Here is a 17,121-nt window from a genome sequence, read left to right as displayed (position 1 = left end):
CTGAAGAGACAGCTGACTTTAAATTTTCGTACTCCGTTCCCCTGAATGCTTTGGCCTCCATATCCACTAAACTTGCTACTTCGAAAGCGGATAGGTCGTCTGTAAAGGTCCTTGACAGGGCGTCTGGCACCACGTTCTGACTGCCTTTTCTATGGCTTATTTTAAACTTAAACCCTTGTAATTTTAGGGACCAGCGGGCCAGACGGGAACTTAGGTCTCCTTGGGACATAAGCCATTTCAAAGAAGCGTGATCCGTGATAATACTAAATTCTTGTCCCTCCACATATGCCCTAAATTTTTTTACTGCCAACACGGCTGCCAGACACTCCTTTTCGGTCACCGTGTAGTTTGATTGGCACCTGTTCAGCTTCCGAGACATAAAGGAGATCGGAACCTCGTTTCCTTCCGAGTCTTGCTGCATCAGGACTGCACCAACTCCTGTATTGCTTGCATCGCAATGAATGGAAAAAGGTGCGTCAAAATTCGGGCTGTGTAAAACTGGGGCAGTGCACATTTTTTCCTTTAGCCCCTCAAAGGCTTCCTGAGCTTCCTTGGTCCAAACAAATCTCCGTTTATTTTTTAGAGTATCTGTAATTGGGGAGGCTAGCGCTGCGAAGTTCTTTATGAACTTATTGTACCACCCAGTCATCCCTAAAAATCGACGAACTTGCTTCATTGATCGCGGGCTTGGAAATTCGACTATGGCGGATATTTTATCTGGGTCCGTCCCTACAGTTCCATTTCCAATCACATGTCCTAGATATTTTACTTCTTTGATGCAAAAGTTGCTCTTCTCCACATTTATGGTTAGTTTGGCTTTTTGTAGATAAGAGGCAACCTCCTGCAAAACTTCTATGTGCCTTTCGAAAGTGTCTGAGACTATTAGTAGGTCGTCCAGGTAGACGAACACCTCGTTTCTCAAGTCTGCGGGTATCACCTTATCCATCAGTGTGCAGTCTGAGGAGAATTGGATAACCCAAAAGGCATAACCACAAATTGGTAAAGGGGTCTCCCTGGCACGGTAAACGCTGTTTTGTCCTTGGAGCTTCGGTCTAGCGGGATCTGCCAGAATGCATCCTTAAGGTCTAAGGTAGTAATGAATTCAGCTTTAGGGAGTCTACTCAATATTCCATTTATTAAGGGCATGGGGTATGCATCTTTTACCGTCACCTCATTTAACTTTCGGCTATCAATACAAAGCCTAACTTTTCCTGGTTTTTGCACCAGGACTACTGGGGAGGACCAAGCGCTGGATGACTCTTCAATAACCCCTAACTTGAGCATCCTATCCAACTCGGCGTACATCAGTTTTTCTGTTGCAGGCGATACGGCATAGTGTCTTTGCTTTACTGGCTTTGCTTGAGCAACATCAATAGAGTGGGTAATCAATTGGGTCCTTCCTAATCCTTTTAAGGCATACGACGGGAAAAGTTGAACAACCTGAAGCAGCGTTTTCTGCTGGCTTTGAGTAAGCTCTCGAGCCGAAGGCTCCTCTAAGGCTGCCACTACTTGGTTGTTGCCACAGAAAGCTTCGGGTAGCAGCTGAAAGTGCTTCCAAAAATCTATACCTAAATAGAGATCCCCTGCTAAAGATGGAACTACGTAGAAGGTGATATTTTTATTCTCGTTTCGGAAGGACACTTCAGTGGTTACTCGGCTGGTAATTTTCTGAGATTGTCCATCGGCTGTTCTAACATCTGCGGTAAATTTTTGGCATAAAATATTTAGACCTGGCAGCTCTGTGGCCAGACTACCACCTATGCAGCTAACCGATGCCCCTGTATCCAATAAGCCCACTACTGTTTTTCCTAGCATTTTCACCTGAGCATACGGCCTAACGTCGCGAAGTTGCCCCACCATGGCTGAGAGAAGCAGCTTCCGTTCTTCCTTTCTTAGTTTTTTTCTTTTCTCCCTGGGAACTTTTGATCGGCTTGTATCTGTGACCTCTAGCTTTTGTTGGACCTGGTCCACCTCAAAGGTTGTAGATACGCTGCTACTAGTTTGGTTGAAATCGTTTAGTTTGTCATCGTTGATTTCGAAACCATCTGTCTGCGTGCCCTTGTGGCACGCCCTTGCTGGTTTTTTGGAGCGTAACTAGTACATTTACTGCATGACGGCTTATACGTATCTGCTTTACCGCAACCATAACAGAAGACACGTCTGTCCGCGGTGCACTCCTGATACCTGTGACCCTTTTCCTGGCAGTTCCAGCACTGCAATTCCATGGCCGCTAACTCTAGGTCTTCCTCTAGATCTTCGAATTCCGATTCTGACTCGATCTGACATTGGACCTCGCAAACCTGTCGCCTGGGTACCTGGCGTTGTGGAAACCCCTGACGCTTCCCTACGCTTTGCATAAAGATTTCCCGAGTCCTAACCAACCTTCTTAATTCGGAAACGGTATCGGCACGCTCGTATAAAATTTCGTGCTGAATATCGGGTTGGAGATTGGCTCGTAAGGTTTCAACCATAGCACCTTCTGACATGGGCTGCGATAGTCTATCCGCAAGAGTTGCGATTACCCGGTAGAAATCATCGAATGATTCGCTTCCCCGTTGCTTTCTCTGGTCTATCTCGGCCCTGATATTTCTGTCAGTTCGGTCGTCCTTAAATTGCCCTTTGAGTGCGGCGCATAATTCATACCAGCGCACAACGGTTACACTTTTGTGGTAACGCCAATACCACTCGCTCGCAATACCCTCGAATAACGTACTGGCATTTTGAGCCACGAGTTGAAGATTACCGTCCAATGTTTGACCGGCTAAAGCTTCGACTCGGTAAATAAAGTCCACGACAGCCATTGGACCCTTTCCTGAGAAACGTAGTTTCCAGTTAAACATTATCTGGGCGATCTTATCCGGTCTTAAGAAGGTCATTGCTGACGCAGGTGACTGGTTTACGCTACGGGTTGGACCTACATTTGGTGAGCCTTGTGGAACTCCGTTAGATCTGTCGTATATTGGGTCTAGGAATACTTGGTTAGACGGAAGGCTTGATGCCTGAGCTTGAAAGCCCGCAGTGATCGCTTGGGTCAGGCTATTTGTGTGTTGGCCCAAAGCGTCTGCAAAACATTATGATTGTTGGGCCAAGGCTGCCGTAATGGCTCCCGAGATAGCCGATTTTATGCTTTCAGCCATTGCTGTCTGAAAATCGGTTGTGGGTTCAGTCGGAGGTGAAGGCTGTTCTTGGTTTTTTGGGTTGGACATTGTCGTTTTTTGTTGGTGCCTTTCTTGACTGGTTTTGGACCTAGTCAGAACGTTCGGTTGTGCTCTTGGAGTTTTAAGTTTTGACCCTGACGGTTGGTTTTCTAGGTCCCCGGACAAGTTTTCGGTGGACGGTAATGAAAGGGAACTAGAGCAGACAGGACAGATTTTATTTTTCCCCGATTTCGCAGTAAAGCAAGTTCGGTGAAATTCGTGTCCGCAACTGGTGGTTAAAATTTGGCTAGGATAAGAAATAGTTCTAGCGCAGATGTGACATATATTTTCTACAATTTTAGATAAGTCTTCGGTGCTGTGTGCTAGTGGCATCTCTAATGAACCTATGCTTTACTCTGACCTATACTATACACTTAAGAACATATAATAAAATAAATAAATAAATAATGTGGACTATTAATAAAAAAAATATCCTATTAAATAAATAATTGAGAACACAAAAATAAGGTAAAAGAAAATAAATAAACAAATAAAAATCGGGTTGCCATGCAATCGTTTTCAGGTATCGTCGTGTAAAATTCCTTGTTACTAAAGTCCTGACGTGGTTTAAATGTACGCTATTGACACTACTGATTTAAAACAGAAAATTACTAGAATGGAAGGTGAAGGATGTTTTATTTAGACATAGAAAACAAATATCTTGGCTCAACACAAGGCAAAAGGCAACAAGTGGTTCCTTGATTCTTTGAAATCCTAGTGAACTTTTCACTAGTCCTACATTTAACATCCTATGTACATTAACCTTTTGAATTTCATTAATAAATGACAAATTATACAAAACACAAAAGGCAAAAGACAACAATTGGCTTGTACAATTTATACATTTAATTTTTTTAATTTTATACCAAAGATTAACGAACAAAACAAAATTAAAAAGGAATAAAAATAACAAAATAAATTATTAAAACATTAAATGCACTAATTATGACGCGGCGTTAAAGCTAAATAGCTGAAACTCTTCCAGCAGACAATAGGACAATTTAATATAATAATAATAAAAAAATATGTGTTCTGATTCAGTAGCGGCGTAAGAGCCAAATGACTAATACTTTTCCAGCTGCCTGATTTAAGCAATTTTCGGATTTCTAGATCGCGATTTTTTTTTGCTTTGACCACATACTTTTGTTAATGAACTTGTGGAGATCTTGGGGACGAACGTCTGATGTTATTGACGGTTTGAAAAAATGTTTATTTTTGATCTGGCCTCGCCGGATCGATCTGTCACCATGACAGAATCGGGCCTCACACGTTTGGGCGCCAAAATAAGATTATGATAAATAATAAGAATACTGTAGCGAACTACGAGTATATCTTCCCCGAGCAGATGGTACATTGTAGTTGGGCGATCAAGCACGCGCTGGTTCCGGCTACCAATTCTCGGTAGAGTAAAGGGGGGAATATTTGACATCGCGACTACATGCTCGTCTCGTATCACTCTTATTTATTTCGCGTGCTTTGGAATTGATCTCCACCAAAAAAAATCAAAGGACTATCGGACGACAGGACTAAGGACAAACAAGGACATAGCTCACTCGTACGACAGCAGCTGTTAAGCTGTCGACGCCCACCCTACCTTGACCACCACTAACCATTTGACTTAACCGGTGATCCCTACAAGTATGCTATACTTTACACGACATACACCTTCCGTCGACGCATGGCACCCCTAGAGAGATTTACTCTGATTTAAACATTATAAAATTTAATTTTTAACATATTGACGTTTGTGCACGAAACCTGGTCACACCTATAATAATTTGTTATAACATAAGACTTGACGCTGTCTAGCGCAGTGTCGGCAGTTGGACAATAACAACAACATAAGTGTAGTGCGATAGACTGCATTTGTGGCCCGTTAGGGCATCACTGTCCCCCTCACACTGCGAGCAGCTGCACAAGAGGGGAAACAAAAGCAGTGATTGTCTTACATTCGAATCTGCATATAATCGCGAGAGATGGCAAACTCTAGGAAAACGAAGCTTCTTGGCGAAGCTCTGAGAGAAGCTGTCATGGATGAGGAGATTACAGGAGTGTTAACTCTGGCTGAAGAGCTGGACACTAGCGGCAAGCTTGACCCATATGTTATAGCAGTATCAAGCAGTAATGCAGCCTGTGTCACTAGTACTCTGATAACAACTCATAGTCCAATGTATACCTACACTTCATCATCGACCAGCATATGCAGTAGCGTGTGCTCAGCGTCTACGCCTCTTAAAGCATTGGGCGCTTCTATAGACTTCCCCCCTTTACCGGGCCTCAATGAATCTGATTCACCTAGATGGCAAAAAATCCAGAGCCAGAAGAGGAAGGTGCCATTGAACTCACCAAAAATTCAACGAAAACGTGCCGTTTCTAGAAATTTAGAACCCAGTGACCCTGTGACAGCAAACAGGTTCGAGACACTATCAGTAGATGACGATGAGATGGACTGTAATAGTGTGGACGAACCATCGACTAGCGCTGAAGCAGAGGCCTACCGTTCTTATACCGCTTCTAAGGCTAAAGACAGCAACGTACATAATAAGAACGCAAACGTACAAAGTAAAACTGATTCATCTACGGTAAACTCTGCTTATACTGGTAGTCCAAAACCACCTCCAATCGTTCTTATGGGCGTGACAAACGTGAACGAACTTTTTATCGCTATCGAGGAAGTTACAAATCTTGAAAATATTGAAATCAAATCCTCTGTGGGCTCCACTCACAGAATCTACACCAAGGACGCTAATACCTACAGGGCTGTAGTACGACAACTAAATACTCTGAAAATTGAATTCCATTGCTATCAATTGAAAGACGAGAAGCCATTCAGAGTTGTTGTGCGAGGATTACACCATTCACAGCTCCATCATAAAATCAAAGAGGAATTACTCAGACAGGGGCATAAAGTTCAATCAATATATAACCCAAAAAGCAACAAGAGCGGTGAAAAGATTAACCTCTTCTTCATTAATGTAGAATAGAATCTAAATAACAAAGATATACTCCAACTACGATCTCTATGCCGCCAACGCGTCAGTATTGAAGTAGCCAGAAAAGCGCACGACATTGTGCAATGTCGGAGATGCCAATCGTTTGGTCATACTGCAAGATATTGCTACAGACCTTTTATCTGTGTCTCTTGCGGTGAATATCATAAATCATCAGATTGTCCCAGAAGCAAAGAAGCACCAGCAACTTGCACTCACTGCGGAGAAAATCACCCAGCTAACTTCCGTGGCTGCAAATCCTATCAAAAATTGCTCAAAATGAACGACAATGTACAGAAAACTCCAATATTGGGCATAAACAATAACTCTACACCTAAACATTATGAAAATGGAGTTTCTTATGCTCAAATAGCCAGAAATGCACTTCCAATCACGGAAAAACAAAACAAACGACCAGGAAACCTAACAAATAGGCTACAGGACGCCAATCAACAGCAACATCACTACGGTGCAAAAAATCATGCGCACTTCTTCTCAGATGTTTCACAACAGCAAAATGCACAAGAATCTAATATAGAAACGGCAATTGCATCGCTCACAAAAGCTATCGAGGGTCTACACTCCATGCAAGCCCAGATGCTGCAGATGCTGGTCGCAATTAACGCGCAACTCACACAATGTCCCAAATAAAAATTCTCACCTGGAACACGCGAGGTGCTGCCGGCAAAATGACTGAAATCGGCCACCTTGCGGAGAGAGAGAATATTGACATTCTCCTTCTCACCGAAACGAAGACATCCAACCTTCAACTATTTGGATATGAAGTCTACACTTAAAATTTACCTGACGGCAGTCGCAGGGGTGGAGCTGCAATCCTGGTTAACAAAAAGATCAATCACTTTCCCATTGAGCCAATCGCCCATGCTAAAGTCCAAATCGTGGGTGCCAAAATCCAAACATGTATAGGACAAATATTCATCGGATCAATCTACTGCCCTCCAAACTTCAGCTGGACTCAATCAGAATTTGATGACATATTCGCTAACTTCAACTTTCCAAGATCATTCATCAGCGGAGACTGGAACGCAAAACATCCATGGTGGGGTTCTGCGATCACCTGTCACCGAGGTAACTTACTTGCCGCTAGCGTCAACTCAATTAACGCCAACATCCTGGCGACTGGAGCACCAACATACTATCCAAGCGCAGTAAATCGAAGACCATCCTGTTTAGACTTTGCAATCTATCGCAACATTCCACACGACAAGCTAAACATCAGAGACAGCTGGGACCTTGAATCGGACCACCTGTCTCTCATCACTACATTAAAAACAGAAGCCACACAATGCACTCAACGTAGGCAACTTCTTAGCAAACACACAAATGTAGCTGTTTTCAAGGAAGAACTATGTAGATCGATACGCCTTAACATTAAGATCAACTCTGCTGCTGAAATTGACGACGCGGTAGACCTCTTCACTACCAATGTGACAAATGCGGCGAGGAGTGCAAACATGCACACTGCAAATAATCATAGCAGAGCCCTCATACGCCACTCGAATAGATTTGATCCAAACATTGCAGAGATGCTAGTCCGTAAGAGAGCACTGAGAAGACGTTATATTCGAACGCACAGTCCTGAGGATAAAGCTCAATGGCATAGATGCGCCAGAGAGCTTCACGTTGCCATGGCTGAATTGAAAAATGCGCAATTCGAACATATGCAAACCAATATGGATTATTCTAATGATTCCACTTTTAATATGTGGTCCTTTACCAAAAAAGTAAAAAGAATGCCACAGAAAGTTACGCCTCTGAAGAACAGCAATGGTAACTGGTGTCGCTCCTTAGAAGAGCAAGTACAAACATTTGCGGAACACCTTGGCGACAGATTCACTGCGTTTAATTTCGCATCCGAGGGGGATATCAACAGTATAAACGAAGTACTACAGCGCCCATTCCAGATGTCACCTCCAATAAGACCTATCCGTCTGGAAGAAGTCTCAAACATGATACGTACCCTCAAAAGACGAAAGGCGCCAGGTCACGACCTAATAAGTAACGCAGTACTTAAAATCCTTCCCAAGAGAGCACTATTACTTATCACATTGATATTCAATGCGATACTTAGAGTGCAATACTTTCCCAAAAAATGGAAGAGTGCTAGAATCAGTATGATTCTAAAGCCAGGGAAGCCGGAACAGGATCCAAGCTCCTACCGGCCTATCAGTCTCCTGCCCTCCTTATCGAAGGTAATGGAAAGGCTGATAGCTTCCCGACTTATAATACATCTAGAAGACAATGATACTATCCCAATGCACCAATTCGGATTCAGAGCTGGCCACAGTACGATTGAGCAACTGCACCGTGTAGTCAATCATATCCTGAAGGCCTATGACCATAAAGAATACTGCAACGGAATCTTCCTCGACATTCAACAGGCATTTGATAGAGTTTGGATCCCGGGACTACTAGCCAAAGTCAAAACAGCGCTGCCAGCCAACCTGTTTGAGCTCATCAGATCGTTTCTCACAAACAGAGAGTTTTGCGTCCAGTCCAGAGACGCAACCTCTGTAAATGTTGCCATTGCAGCTGGCGTACCTCAAGGAAGCGTCTTAGGACCGATACTTTACTCCATCTATACAGCAGACATCCCCAAGCCAAGCTATTATGAAATGACCTATGACAACAGCAAAATGCTGTTGGCCAGCTTCGCTGACGACGTCTGCTTTCTCAGCTCCTCGAACAGTGAGACCGAGTCGTCACAAATGCTGCAAACTTATCTCAACGAATTCGAGAAATGGGCCATGGCGAACAACATCAAAATTAACGAAAGCAAATGCGTAAACGTTTGCTTTACGTTACGCCGTAACACAACTCCTGCGGTACACATTAATAATGTGGACATAGAGCAAGCAACTAAGGCGAAATACCTAGGCCTCACACTGGACAAACGCCTAACCTTCCGAGATCATATTGCCAGAGTCGTCAAAATGTGCAACCTAAAGCGTAACCAACTATTCTGGATGCTAAATAAGAAAAGCAAACTACCTTTAAGATGCAAGCGTCAGATTTATCAGCAAATCATCGCACCTACTTGGAGATACGGCATCCAAATTTGGGGAGAGGCGGCTGCGTCCCACCGAAAACGATTCCAAACCGTCCAGAACAAAACATTAAGACAAATCACTGGCTGTGACTGGTTCGTTAGCGGCCAAACGCTTCACAATGATTTAAACCTGAGCCTTGTTGAAGACCAAATCTCGTTCTTCTCAAGCAGATACAACGACCGACTAACTGCCCACCGTAATCGTCTCGCCCGGAGATTACAGGGGGCTATCCCAATTCGCAGGCTCAAAAGAAGACATTTTGGGCTGCTTCTAAGATGTTAGTATGAATATATTATTTACCTGAAACCTCACTACTCGAAATTTGACCTATTCCTATATATTAAGATGAAAACAAATTATATTTTATAATTAAGAGATTATTTACTTAAGACAACATTTAGGTTAAAGGCTTTAATTGACCTGTTCCTGAATAATATTAAATAAAGATGTTAATTAATTAAAAAAAAAATTTTTTAACATACAACAAACTTAAAAACTGACAATGTTTTAACTGAAACAGGTTTATACAACATATCCTAAATGACTACCCTAACTTACAAATTTTAAACATCTAGATTTAACTTTTAAAAGACTTTTTTGAATGTGGCGTTCATGTAGACATTATCGCCAGAGATATATATGTAAAATGTAAAATGTTTGTTTGCTTAACAAAAAAGGAATATTTATGCTGGGCATTAAGAATAGGGGAAGTAGGTTATATAGGGATGTGCATTTTAATTTTTAAATTTTTTGTTTTTTTATTCTTTTAAGATTTTAGCAAAAAGCGAAGATTGGGGCAAGGGTAAAATTTAGACAAGAGCAATTTTCATTTCCATTTTAAAATTTCTTTTTTTTTTTTGAATTTATTATTGGTAAACAGTGAACTAGGAAACAAGTAGCGCCGCAGTAGCTAATTATTTGGTTTTTCTTCCGGCAGCTGCTTTCTCATTTAAATAAAACCTTTATAGTACTCACTCTGCATTTCCCACGATGAAGCGCTTCAAGTGGTTGCCTGTGGAAGAGAAAACAGCTTACACCGCCTTTTAACTCTAAGAGAGCTATTTCTTTTTGATCTGCTCTTTTGAGCCGCTCACCTACTGCGGTACTCTTTCTTCTCTTTTTACTTCCTTCTTGTGCTCACGCCACTTTAGGCGGGCTTTCGCTCATGTGGGAAGAGGAAGGAATATGGGATAAAGGGAGAAGGAAAGAAAAGGAAGGAATTGCCCTAAATGAATTCTAATTCTCTTACAACATAACTTAAATTAATTTCCTAACATAAGGTGAATTTATTTTTTTTCCTATCGGAATATCTTTTGCTGATCTGCTTGACTGTTTGCCGATCTGCTTAACAAGCAGTCGGTCAGGTGTGAAGCGGTGTAAGGTAAAAATGGGTATATATGTAGATAATGTTAATATAGTGAATTCAATTAAATCATGTTTCTGCGCTTAACGGTGGCGCTGCAGTCTGAGGCAATCCAGAAATAGACCTCCTGGTCGGCAATTTGTGCTTCCTTCACTGGTCGCACTGGCAATGGTTATTTTCTTGAAATTAAATATTTTCCTAGGTGCCACCTGTAATTTTATGCCCTTAAGAAAAAATTCTGAGCCACAACACACGCACAAAACTTACCCTCTAGGGGTTGGCACTAAAGTTAATCAAAATATAGATTTTCCGATTCACTGGGTTTTGGTTGAATTGGTTGAATTATCAAATTGTTGAATTTCTCTTTTTTTTCTGTATTTTTGAGAGATCACTTTTATTTTCGGATTGCTCGGACGCACTTCCTCGCTCGCTGGTTTAAACTCAATTAATGCCCAGTGGCTACCGCTTCGGGTCGGGACCCCGAGTCTGAACTCCAAAAATTGCAGTTGGAGAAATGCTCTTCCTGACAGCCTAGTTAACATTTTTCCCGACCTAATTAAGTGCCTACTTTTAGGCCGAGACCAACGACAAGCTACCTTACATACAGAACACGAGGCAATTCGAAGAAAAATTATTCACATTCTTACAAATAAACCTGTCTTAATTATCTTTGACCCGCAGTATCCAATCGAATTGCATACCGATGCCAGTGCAATCGGATATGGTGCTATACTCTTACACAGAATTGAAAATAAACCGTATGTAGTGGAATATTATAGCAAGACAACAAGTGTATGTGAATCCAAATATACCTCATATGAGTTGGAAACACTTGCCGTGGTTAATGCTGTTAAGCATTTTCGGCACTACTTACATGGCAGAAAGTTTGTAATATTCACTGACTGTAATTCGTTAAAATCATCACGAAATAAGATTGAGTTGTTGCCTAGAGTCTATCGCTGGTGGGCTTATTTGCAGTCCTTCGATTTTGATATACAGTATAGGGAAGGCAAGCGTATGGCCCATGCTGATTTCTTTTCCAGAAATCCACTTCCTCCGGAAAATTCCCCTGAATATGCAAAGATCGTTGAGAAACGAATCGAATTAACTGAAGTATCTGAGGATTGGATTTGTGCAGAGCAACAGAAAGATCAAGATATTGTAGAAATCATTACCAAGTTCAACGATGATGAATTACCATTCGAGCTGTCTAAGACATATGAATTGAGAGGTGGAGTTTTGTTTAGAGTGATACAAAGAAATGGCAAGACGCTGTGTTTGCCAGTAGTGCCTCGCGGATTTAGATGGTCGGTTATTAACCAAGTACATGAATCCATAATGCATCTGGGCTGGGAGAAAACACTCGACAAGGCATACGATTACTATTGGTTTGAGGGCATGGCCAAATACGTTCGAAGATTTGTTGAAAATTGCATAACGTGCAGAGTTTCCAAATCATCCTCTGGGAAAGTACAAATGGAATTACATCCTATTCCCAAAATAAACGTTCCATGGCATACTATCCACATAGACATAACAGGCAAGCTTAGTGGTAAAAGCGATCGTAAGGAATATGTAATTGTACAGATCGATGCATTTACCAAGTACGTTTATCTTTACCACACTTTCACATTAAGTGCAGAAAGTTGTGTAATGGCGTTGAAATCATCAATTGAATTTTGCTCTTCCCAAAACATAAAACTACATTTGATAGCAACAGGAGCAAGCCGAGGTAATGGCCAGGTGAGTACCTTATTAAAAAATTTATTGACAGCTGTTGAAACAAGTTCTAGATCTTGGCAAGATGCATTGGGTGACGTGCAGTTAGCTATTAATTGTACTGCTAATAAGATAACCAAAGCGAGCCCGTTAGAATTATTAATGGAAAAGGTTGCTCGTCCTTTAGGTCTTGTTCCAATTCATGATCCAGAAACAGAAATAGAACTGACCAAGATAAGAACTCAAGCTTTAGAAAATATAGAAAGATCGGCAAAGTATGAGAAGGAAAGGTTTGATAAAGGCAGAGCTAAGGTAGTAAAATTTAGTGTTGGAGATTTTGTGTTGCTTAATAATAGTGAGAGAAACCAGACTAAATTAGATGCTAAATATAGAGGTCCATTTGAGATTACAGAAGTATTGGATAATGACAGATATACCTTAAAGAGTATGAAGGGTAATAGACGTTATAAGTATGCGCATGAAAGATAGAGAAGATTGCCAAATGAGCAGGTGCCAAGCGAGCTGGAGATCGATGTTAGCCCGTCAGAGGAAGCTGTTGAAAGAGACAGTAGTGAAGCCGTTGAAAGAGACGGTATGGAAGCTGTTGAAAGAGACAGTAGTGAAGCCGTTGAAAGAGACGGTATGGAAGTTGATGAAAGAGAAAGTGAATGGAGATGTTGAAATAGAGAGTAGAATGGCGGAAGGTGTATGGAAGTACACAGTTGTCGATGGCTACGTGACGGTACCTGACCCTAGAGTGGTATTATAATGATGTTATTGTTTGGAAAGAAAATAAAAAAAAAGAGAATGATTAAAAGTTGAGATAAAAGAAGAGAGAAATTAAGTAAGAAATGAAACGATTGAATTGAATTGAATTCAAATTAGTTGAACTATGGAGAGAAAAATTTAAAGAATTATTTAAAGAAAGATTTGAGTTGTATTATGAAAAGTTAAGGAATACTTTGATTTGAAAAATGAAAAATTAAAAAAAAAAATCTTTAACGAAGGATTTAAGGAGAAAGATGTAAAACGAAATAGTTAAGAACTTGAAGTATTAGAACAAATGATGAAGTATAACGTTGGTTAATGTAAACTAAAGATTATGTTAATGGAAAACAACGATGTTAATGACTAAGACTAAGACTAAGTTGATTGTCACATTAAAATTAGAACTGAAGTCTGAATGCAGTGTGTGAATCTCTGATTTATGACAGGACAGGACAGGACTCATACACAAGGGCGTGTAATTTATCAGAATGGGCGTGTCGGAGAAGGAAATGTTATTCTGAAATGAGCGCCTTATCGATGGTTAACTTGCTTACGATACTAATCGATAGGACGGTTTGTATTTGGTTGTGAGATCTTGACATACAAAAAGATCGAGTGTGGCCCTGGTTTAGCGTGGTTGTGTTTCTTAGGAAAAAAGTTGGGAAGAAACACACAAGCAGCGGAAGAACAATTGGAAAAGCTATCAAGGGACTCGCTACACAATCATAGAACAACTTTTAGCGCTCCGACATATTTATGTAAACGGGAAATGTGCATTAATTAATGCATGCAAATTAACACTATCACGTCGGGATCAACAAATGTTTAGCTATTGAGCTTTTTCAATAGCTGTTGCTATGGGCATCGCAACTGCTACTACTGACTACTTCGGCTTACAATATTACGCTGCATGACCCAACAGTAATTATCCAGCTTATTTAATATTATATTTTAATCTGTTTGGACAGTTATAACATCAAAATAATATACCGCTAAAAGTTGGTATAAACTTTGCATCGCTTTGTTTTGGCAGATGGTGTTGAGTGACCTGATAGCAACGATTCCAATTTTGGACGCCGAGAATAAATCTCTTGGGGGTAACACGTAAAGATCAAGAAATATACATATCCGTATTATGCGCTATTAATATTATCATAGTGATTTCGAAATCATTTTAAGTCATTTATTCAGAAATAGTGGCACCGAAACCATAATTAACATGAAGTGAATAAAAAGCATTTGTGCATTTTTTTTTAATATTTATTAGCGAATGGAATACAAGGTTTAAACGATATTAAATATATTCTGTTTTCGTGGTTGCGATTTTATTATTTCATGTCCTTTGCAGCTTCAGAGTATTCTCGAATAAGTGTAGTAATTTGATAAGCCTGTAATAAAAAAAAGGAATTCAGAAAGTTATTGAAATAAATTTTGGAATAAAATGTATTCTTTGGATTTTATAGAATAAGCTTATTGTTTGCACTTCCAGTTACTTAGCAGTATGATTTATATAGATATTAATACCCAAATTCATGATTGTTATATTGATTTTTAACAACAGCATATTCTTTTTAGCGATCAATAAAGCACGCGAAAAAGAAAATTTATATTTGTATCGTTGTTACAGAATGGTTAATTATACATATGTCAATCTGACCAGTCCAAAATTTGTGGGAAATTTTTGAGACAAGCGGCTACAGCTCAAAGCAGCTAAGTCAAGTTATAGACATACTTTAAATTGTAATTTAAATTGATCAATTATTACGATGCCTGAATTGAAGAAGTCAATCAGAACTTGCACCGCCAGAAGGGATTTCAGCAGAATAATACAAAATTTCATACATTTCATTCCTGTAGAGCTCCCAGTTTATTTTCCGATTCAATATTGAAAACTTGAAAGTTTAAATAAGCTTACAGACTCCAGAGACAGCCGCAGCGCAAGTTGACCCATTTTGCCATTTCTTCAGCTGAAATTTAAGGTGAGGTTGCTATGTAAGTAATCACTATTTTCTTGTACAATTTATATGCCTGCTCCTGTATCGTTGATCATTTTGATTGATTAAATTAAACAAATATATTTAAACTGGAATTGATGGCGCAAACTCGTTTTTTTATCTGTTGATTTGAATCTGAGGGTTGTTGGGAGGATCCCTTATTGTTTTGGGCTACCCTAACATTAGCATTGTTTTTGCTGCTTCTGTTCTGATTATTATTGTGGTTGCCCCTGTTCGAGTAATTGCTGATGAATCCGCTTTTAATTTATTATTATTTAATTTTTATACCCGTTACTCGTAGAGTAAAAGGGTATACTAGATTCGTTGAAAAGTATGTAACAGGGAGAAGGAAGCATTTCCGACCATATAAAGTATATATATTCTGGATCAGGATCAATAGCCGAGTCGATCTGGCCATGTCCGTCTGTCCGTCCGTCTGTCTGTCCGTTTGTCTGTCCGTCTGTCTGTCTGTCTGTCTGTCCGTCTGTTTGTCCGTCCGTATGAACGTCGAGATCTCAGGATCTATAAAAGCTAGAAAGTTGAGAATATGTTTGTCGATTCATGTTGCTACGCCCACTCTAACGCCCACAAACCGCCCAAAACTGCCACTCCCATACTTTTGAAAAATGCTTTGGTATTTTTTCATTTTCTTATTAGTGTTGTAAATTTCTATCGATCTGCAGAAAAACTTTTTACCACGCCTACCCTAACGCCCACAAACCTCGCAAAACTGCCACGCCAATACTTTTGAAAAATGTTTTGAAATTTGTTCACATTTTTGTTCGTCTTGTAAATTTTATTTTTTGCCACGCCCACTCTAACGCCCACAAGCCGCCAAAAACGGTTGTAGTTTCTCTTCGCACTTTCACTAGCGGATAGCGGGTATCAGATAGTCGGGGAACCCGACTATAGCGTTCTCTATTGTTTATAATTATATCCCTTGTTAAGATTATGATTTCCGTTGTTGTAGCGACTGCATTAATTTGTATTTGTTGTCCTCCAACTCTTTCATTGCCGTTGTTGTTTTACGGGTAATATTTATTTATTGTCACGAGTAACTATTGCATTTGTTCTTATCTACGCTTATTACTGATTTTATAGTAATGCACGTGCCTGCTTCCTATACGGTATTTATGCTTTCGTGCTCAATATGCTTGACTTACTAAGTACTAAGAGAATTGCCGTGTTCAGCAGGTAAGCCCTTGTATTAACTACATTTAGACAATTAAATTTTTTTTTTTGTATTGGTTTAGTTGATAGGTATATTGACAAAGAATATTGTGTCCAAGTTTCAAAAGCTTATTCTCGAAATTGTGAAACCATGGTTTATGTCAGTGTTAATAAAACAAAAGAGAACGCTATAGTCGAGTTCCCCGACTATCTGATACCTGTTACTCAGCTAGTGGAAGTGCGAAGGAGAGTCCTCAGCACTGACACGTTTTTGGCGCTTTCTATAATATAAATATATATATATATATATATATATATATATATATATATATATATATATCAAGATCAAGAATATATATACTCTACGAGTAACGGGTATAATACAATGCACAGGTCGAGTGTTGTAATAGCGTACAATCTTGAAGGCCATGACACAGAACCATTTCTGGAGATGACACTATTACCGAACACTTCGCCCAATAAGTTGATGATTTGACGGGCTGTGTGGCAAGTTGCGCCGTTTTGTTTAGACCAAATATCTTCTAGACCATTCTCACGCACTTTTGGAAACAAAAATTCGCGAACGATCTTCCACAATGTTGATGGCCAGAGGTGTAACTCCTGCGCACGGTGACGAATCGATGTGTTCGGGTCTTCTGTTACACTGGCCTGAACGGACGCAGTACGCACTCTGCGAAGTCTAGTCGGTGGACGGAAAGAGTGAATTGGGTGCGAAACTTCTCGACAGTATTGCGCACAGTCGGAATTGATGGCCTATTATGACTATAAAACGGGCGAAACCAAAGGTGCACTTTCACAAACGACCTCTTATTTTCGAAATAAAATTTA

The 17,121-nt window shown here is 40.2% G+C and overlaps 1 protein-coding gene across 4 annotated transcripts in view; it reads right to left on the bottom strand.

Annotated features, from left to right (window-relative positions):
* Nucleotides 1-14,375: 14,375 nt before the first annotated feature.
* Nucleotides 14,376-17,121, bottom strand: part of LOC122620870 (unconventional myosin-VIIa) — a 1,106,244-nt gene continuing 1,103,498 nt past the window's right edge. For all 4 annotated transcript variants that reach the window (XM_043798540.1, XM_043798542.1, XM_043798543.1 and 1 more), the window contains one exon: nt 14,376-14,496. In XM_043798540.1, coding sequence (XP_043654475.1) covers nt 14,437-14,496 — 60 coding nt within the window. In that variant the 3' untranslated portion in view covers nt 14,376-14,436. The remainder of the gene's footprint in view (nt 14,497-17,121) is intronic.

This window comes from Drosophila teissieri, chromosome 3R, assembly GCF_016746235.2.
Source record: "Drosophila teissieri strain GT53w chromosome 3R, Prin_Dtei_1.1, whole genome shotgun sequence".
Classification (NCBI taxonomy): Eukaryota; Metazoa; Arthropoda; class Insecta; order Diptera; family Drosophilidae; genus Drosophila; species Drosophila teissieri.
The sequence above is the reverse complement of the archived record's forward strand: the minus strand, read 5'-3'. Positions and strand labels throughout refer to the sequence as shown.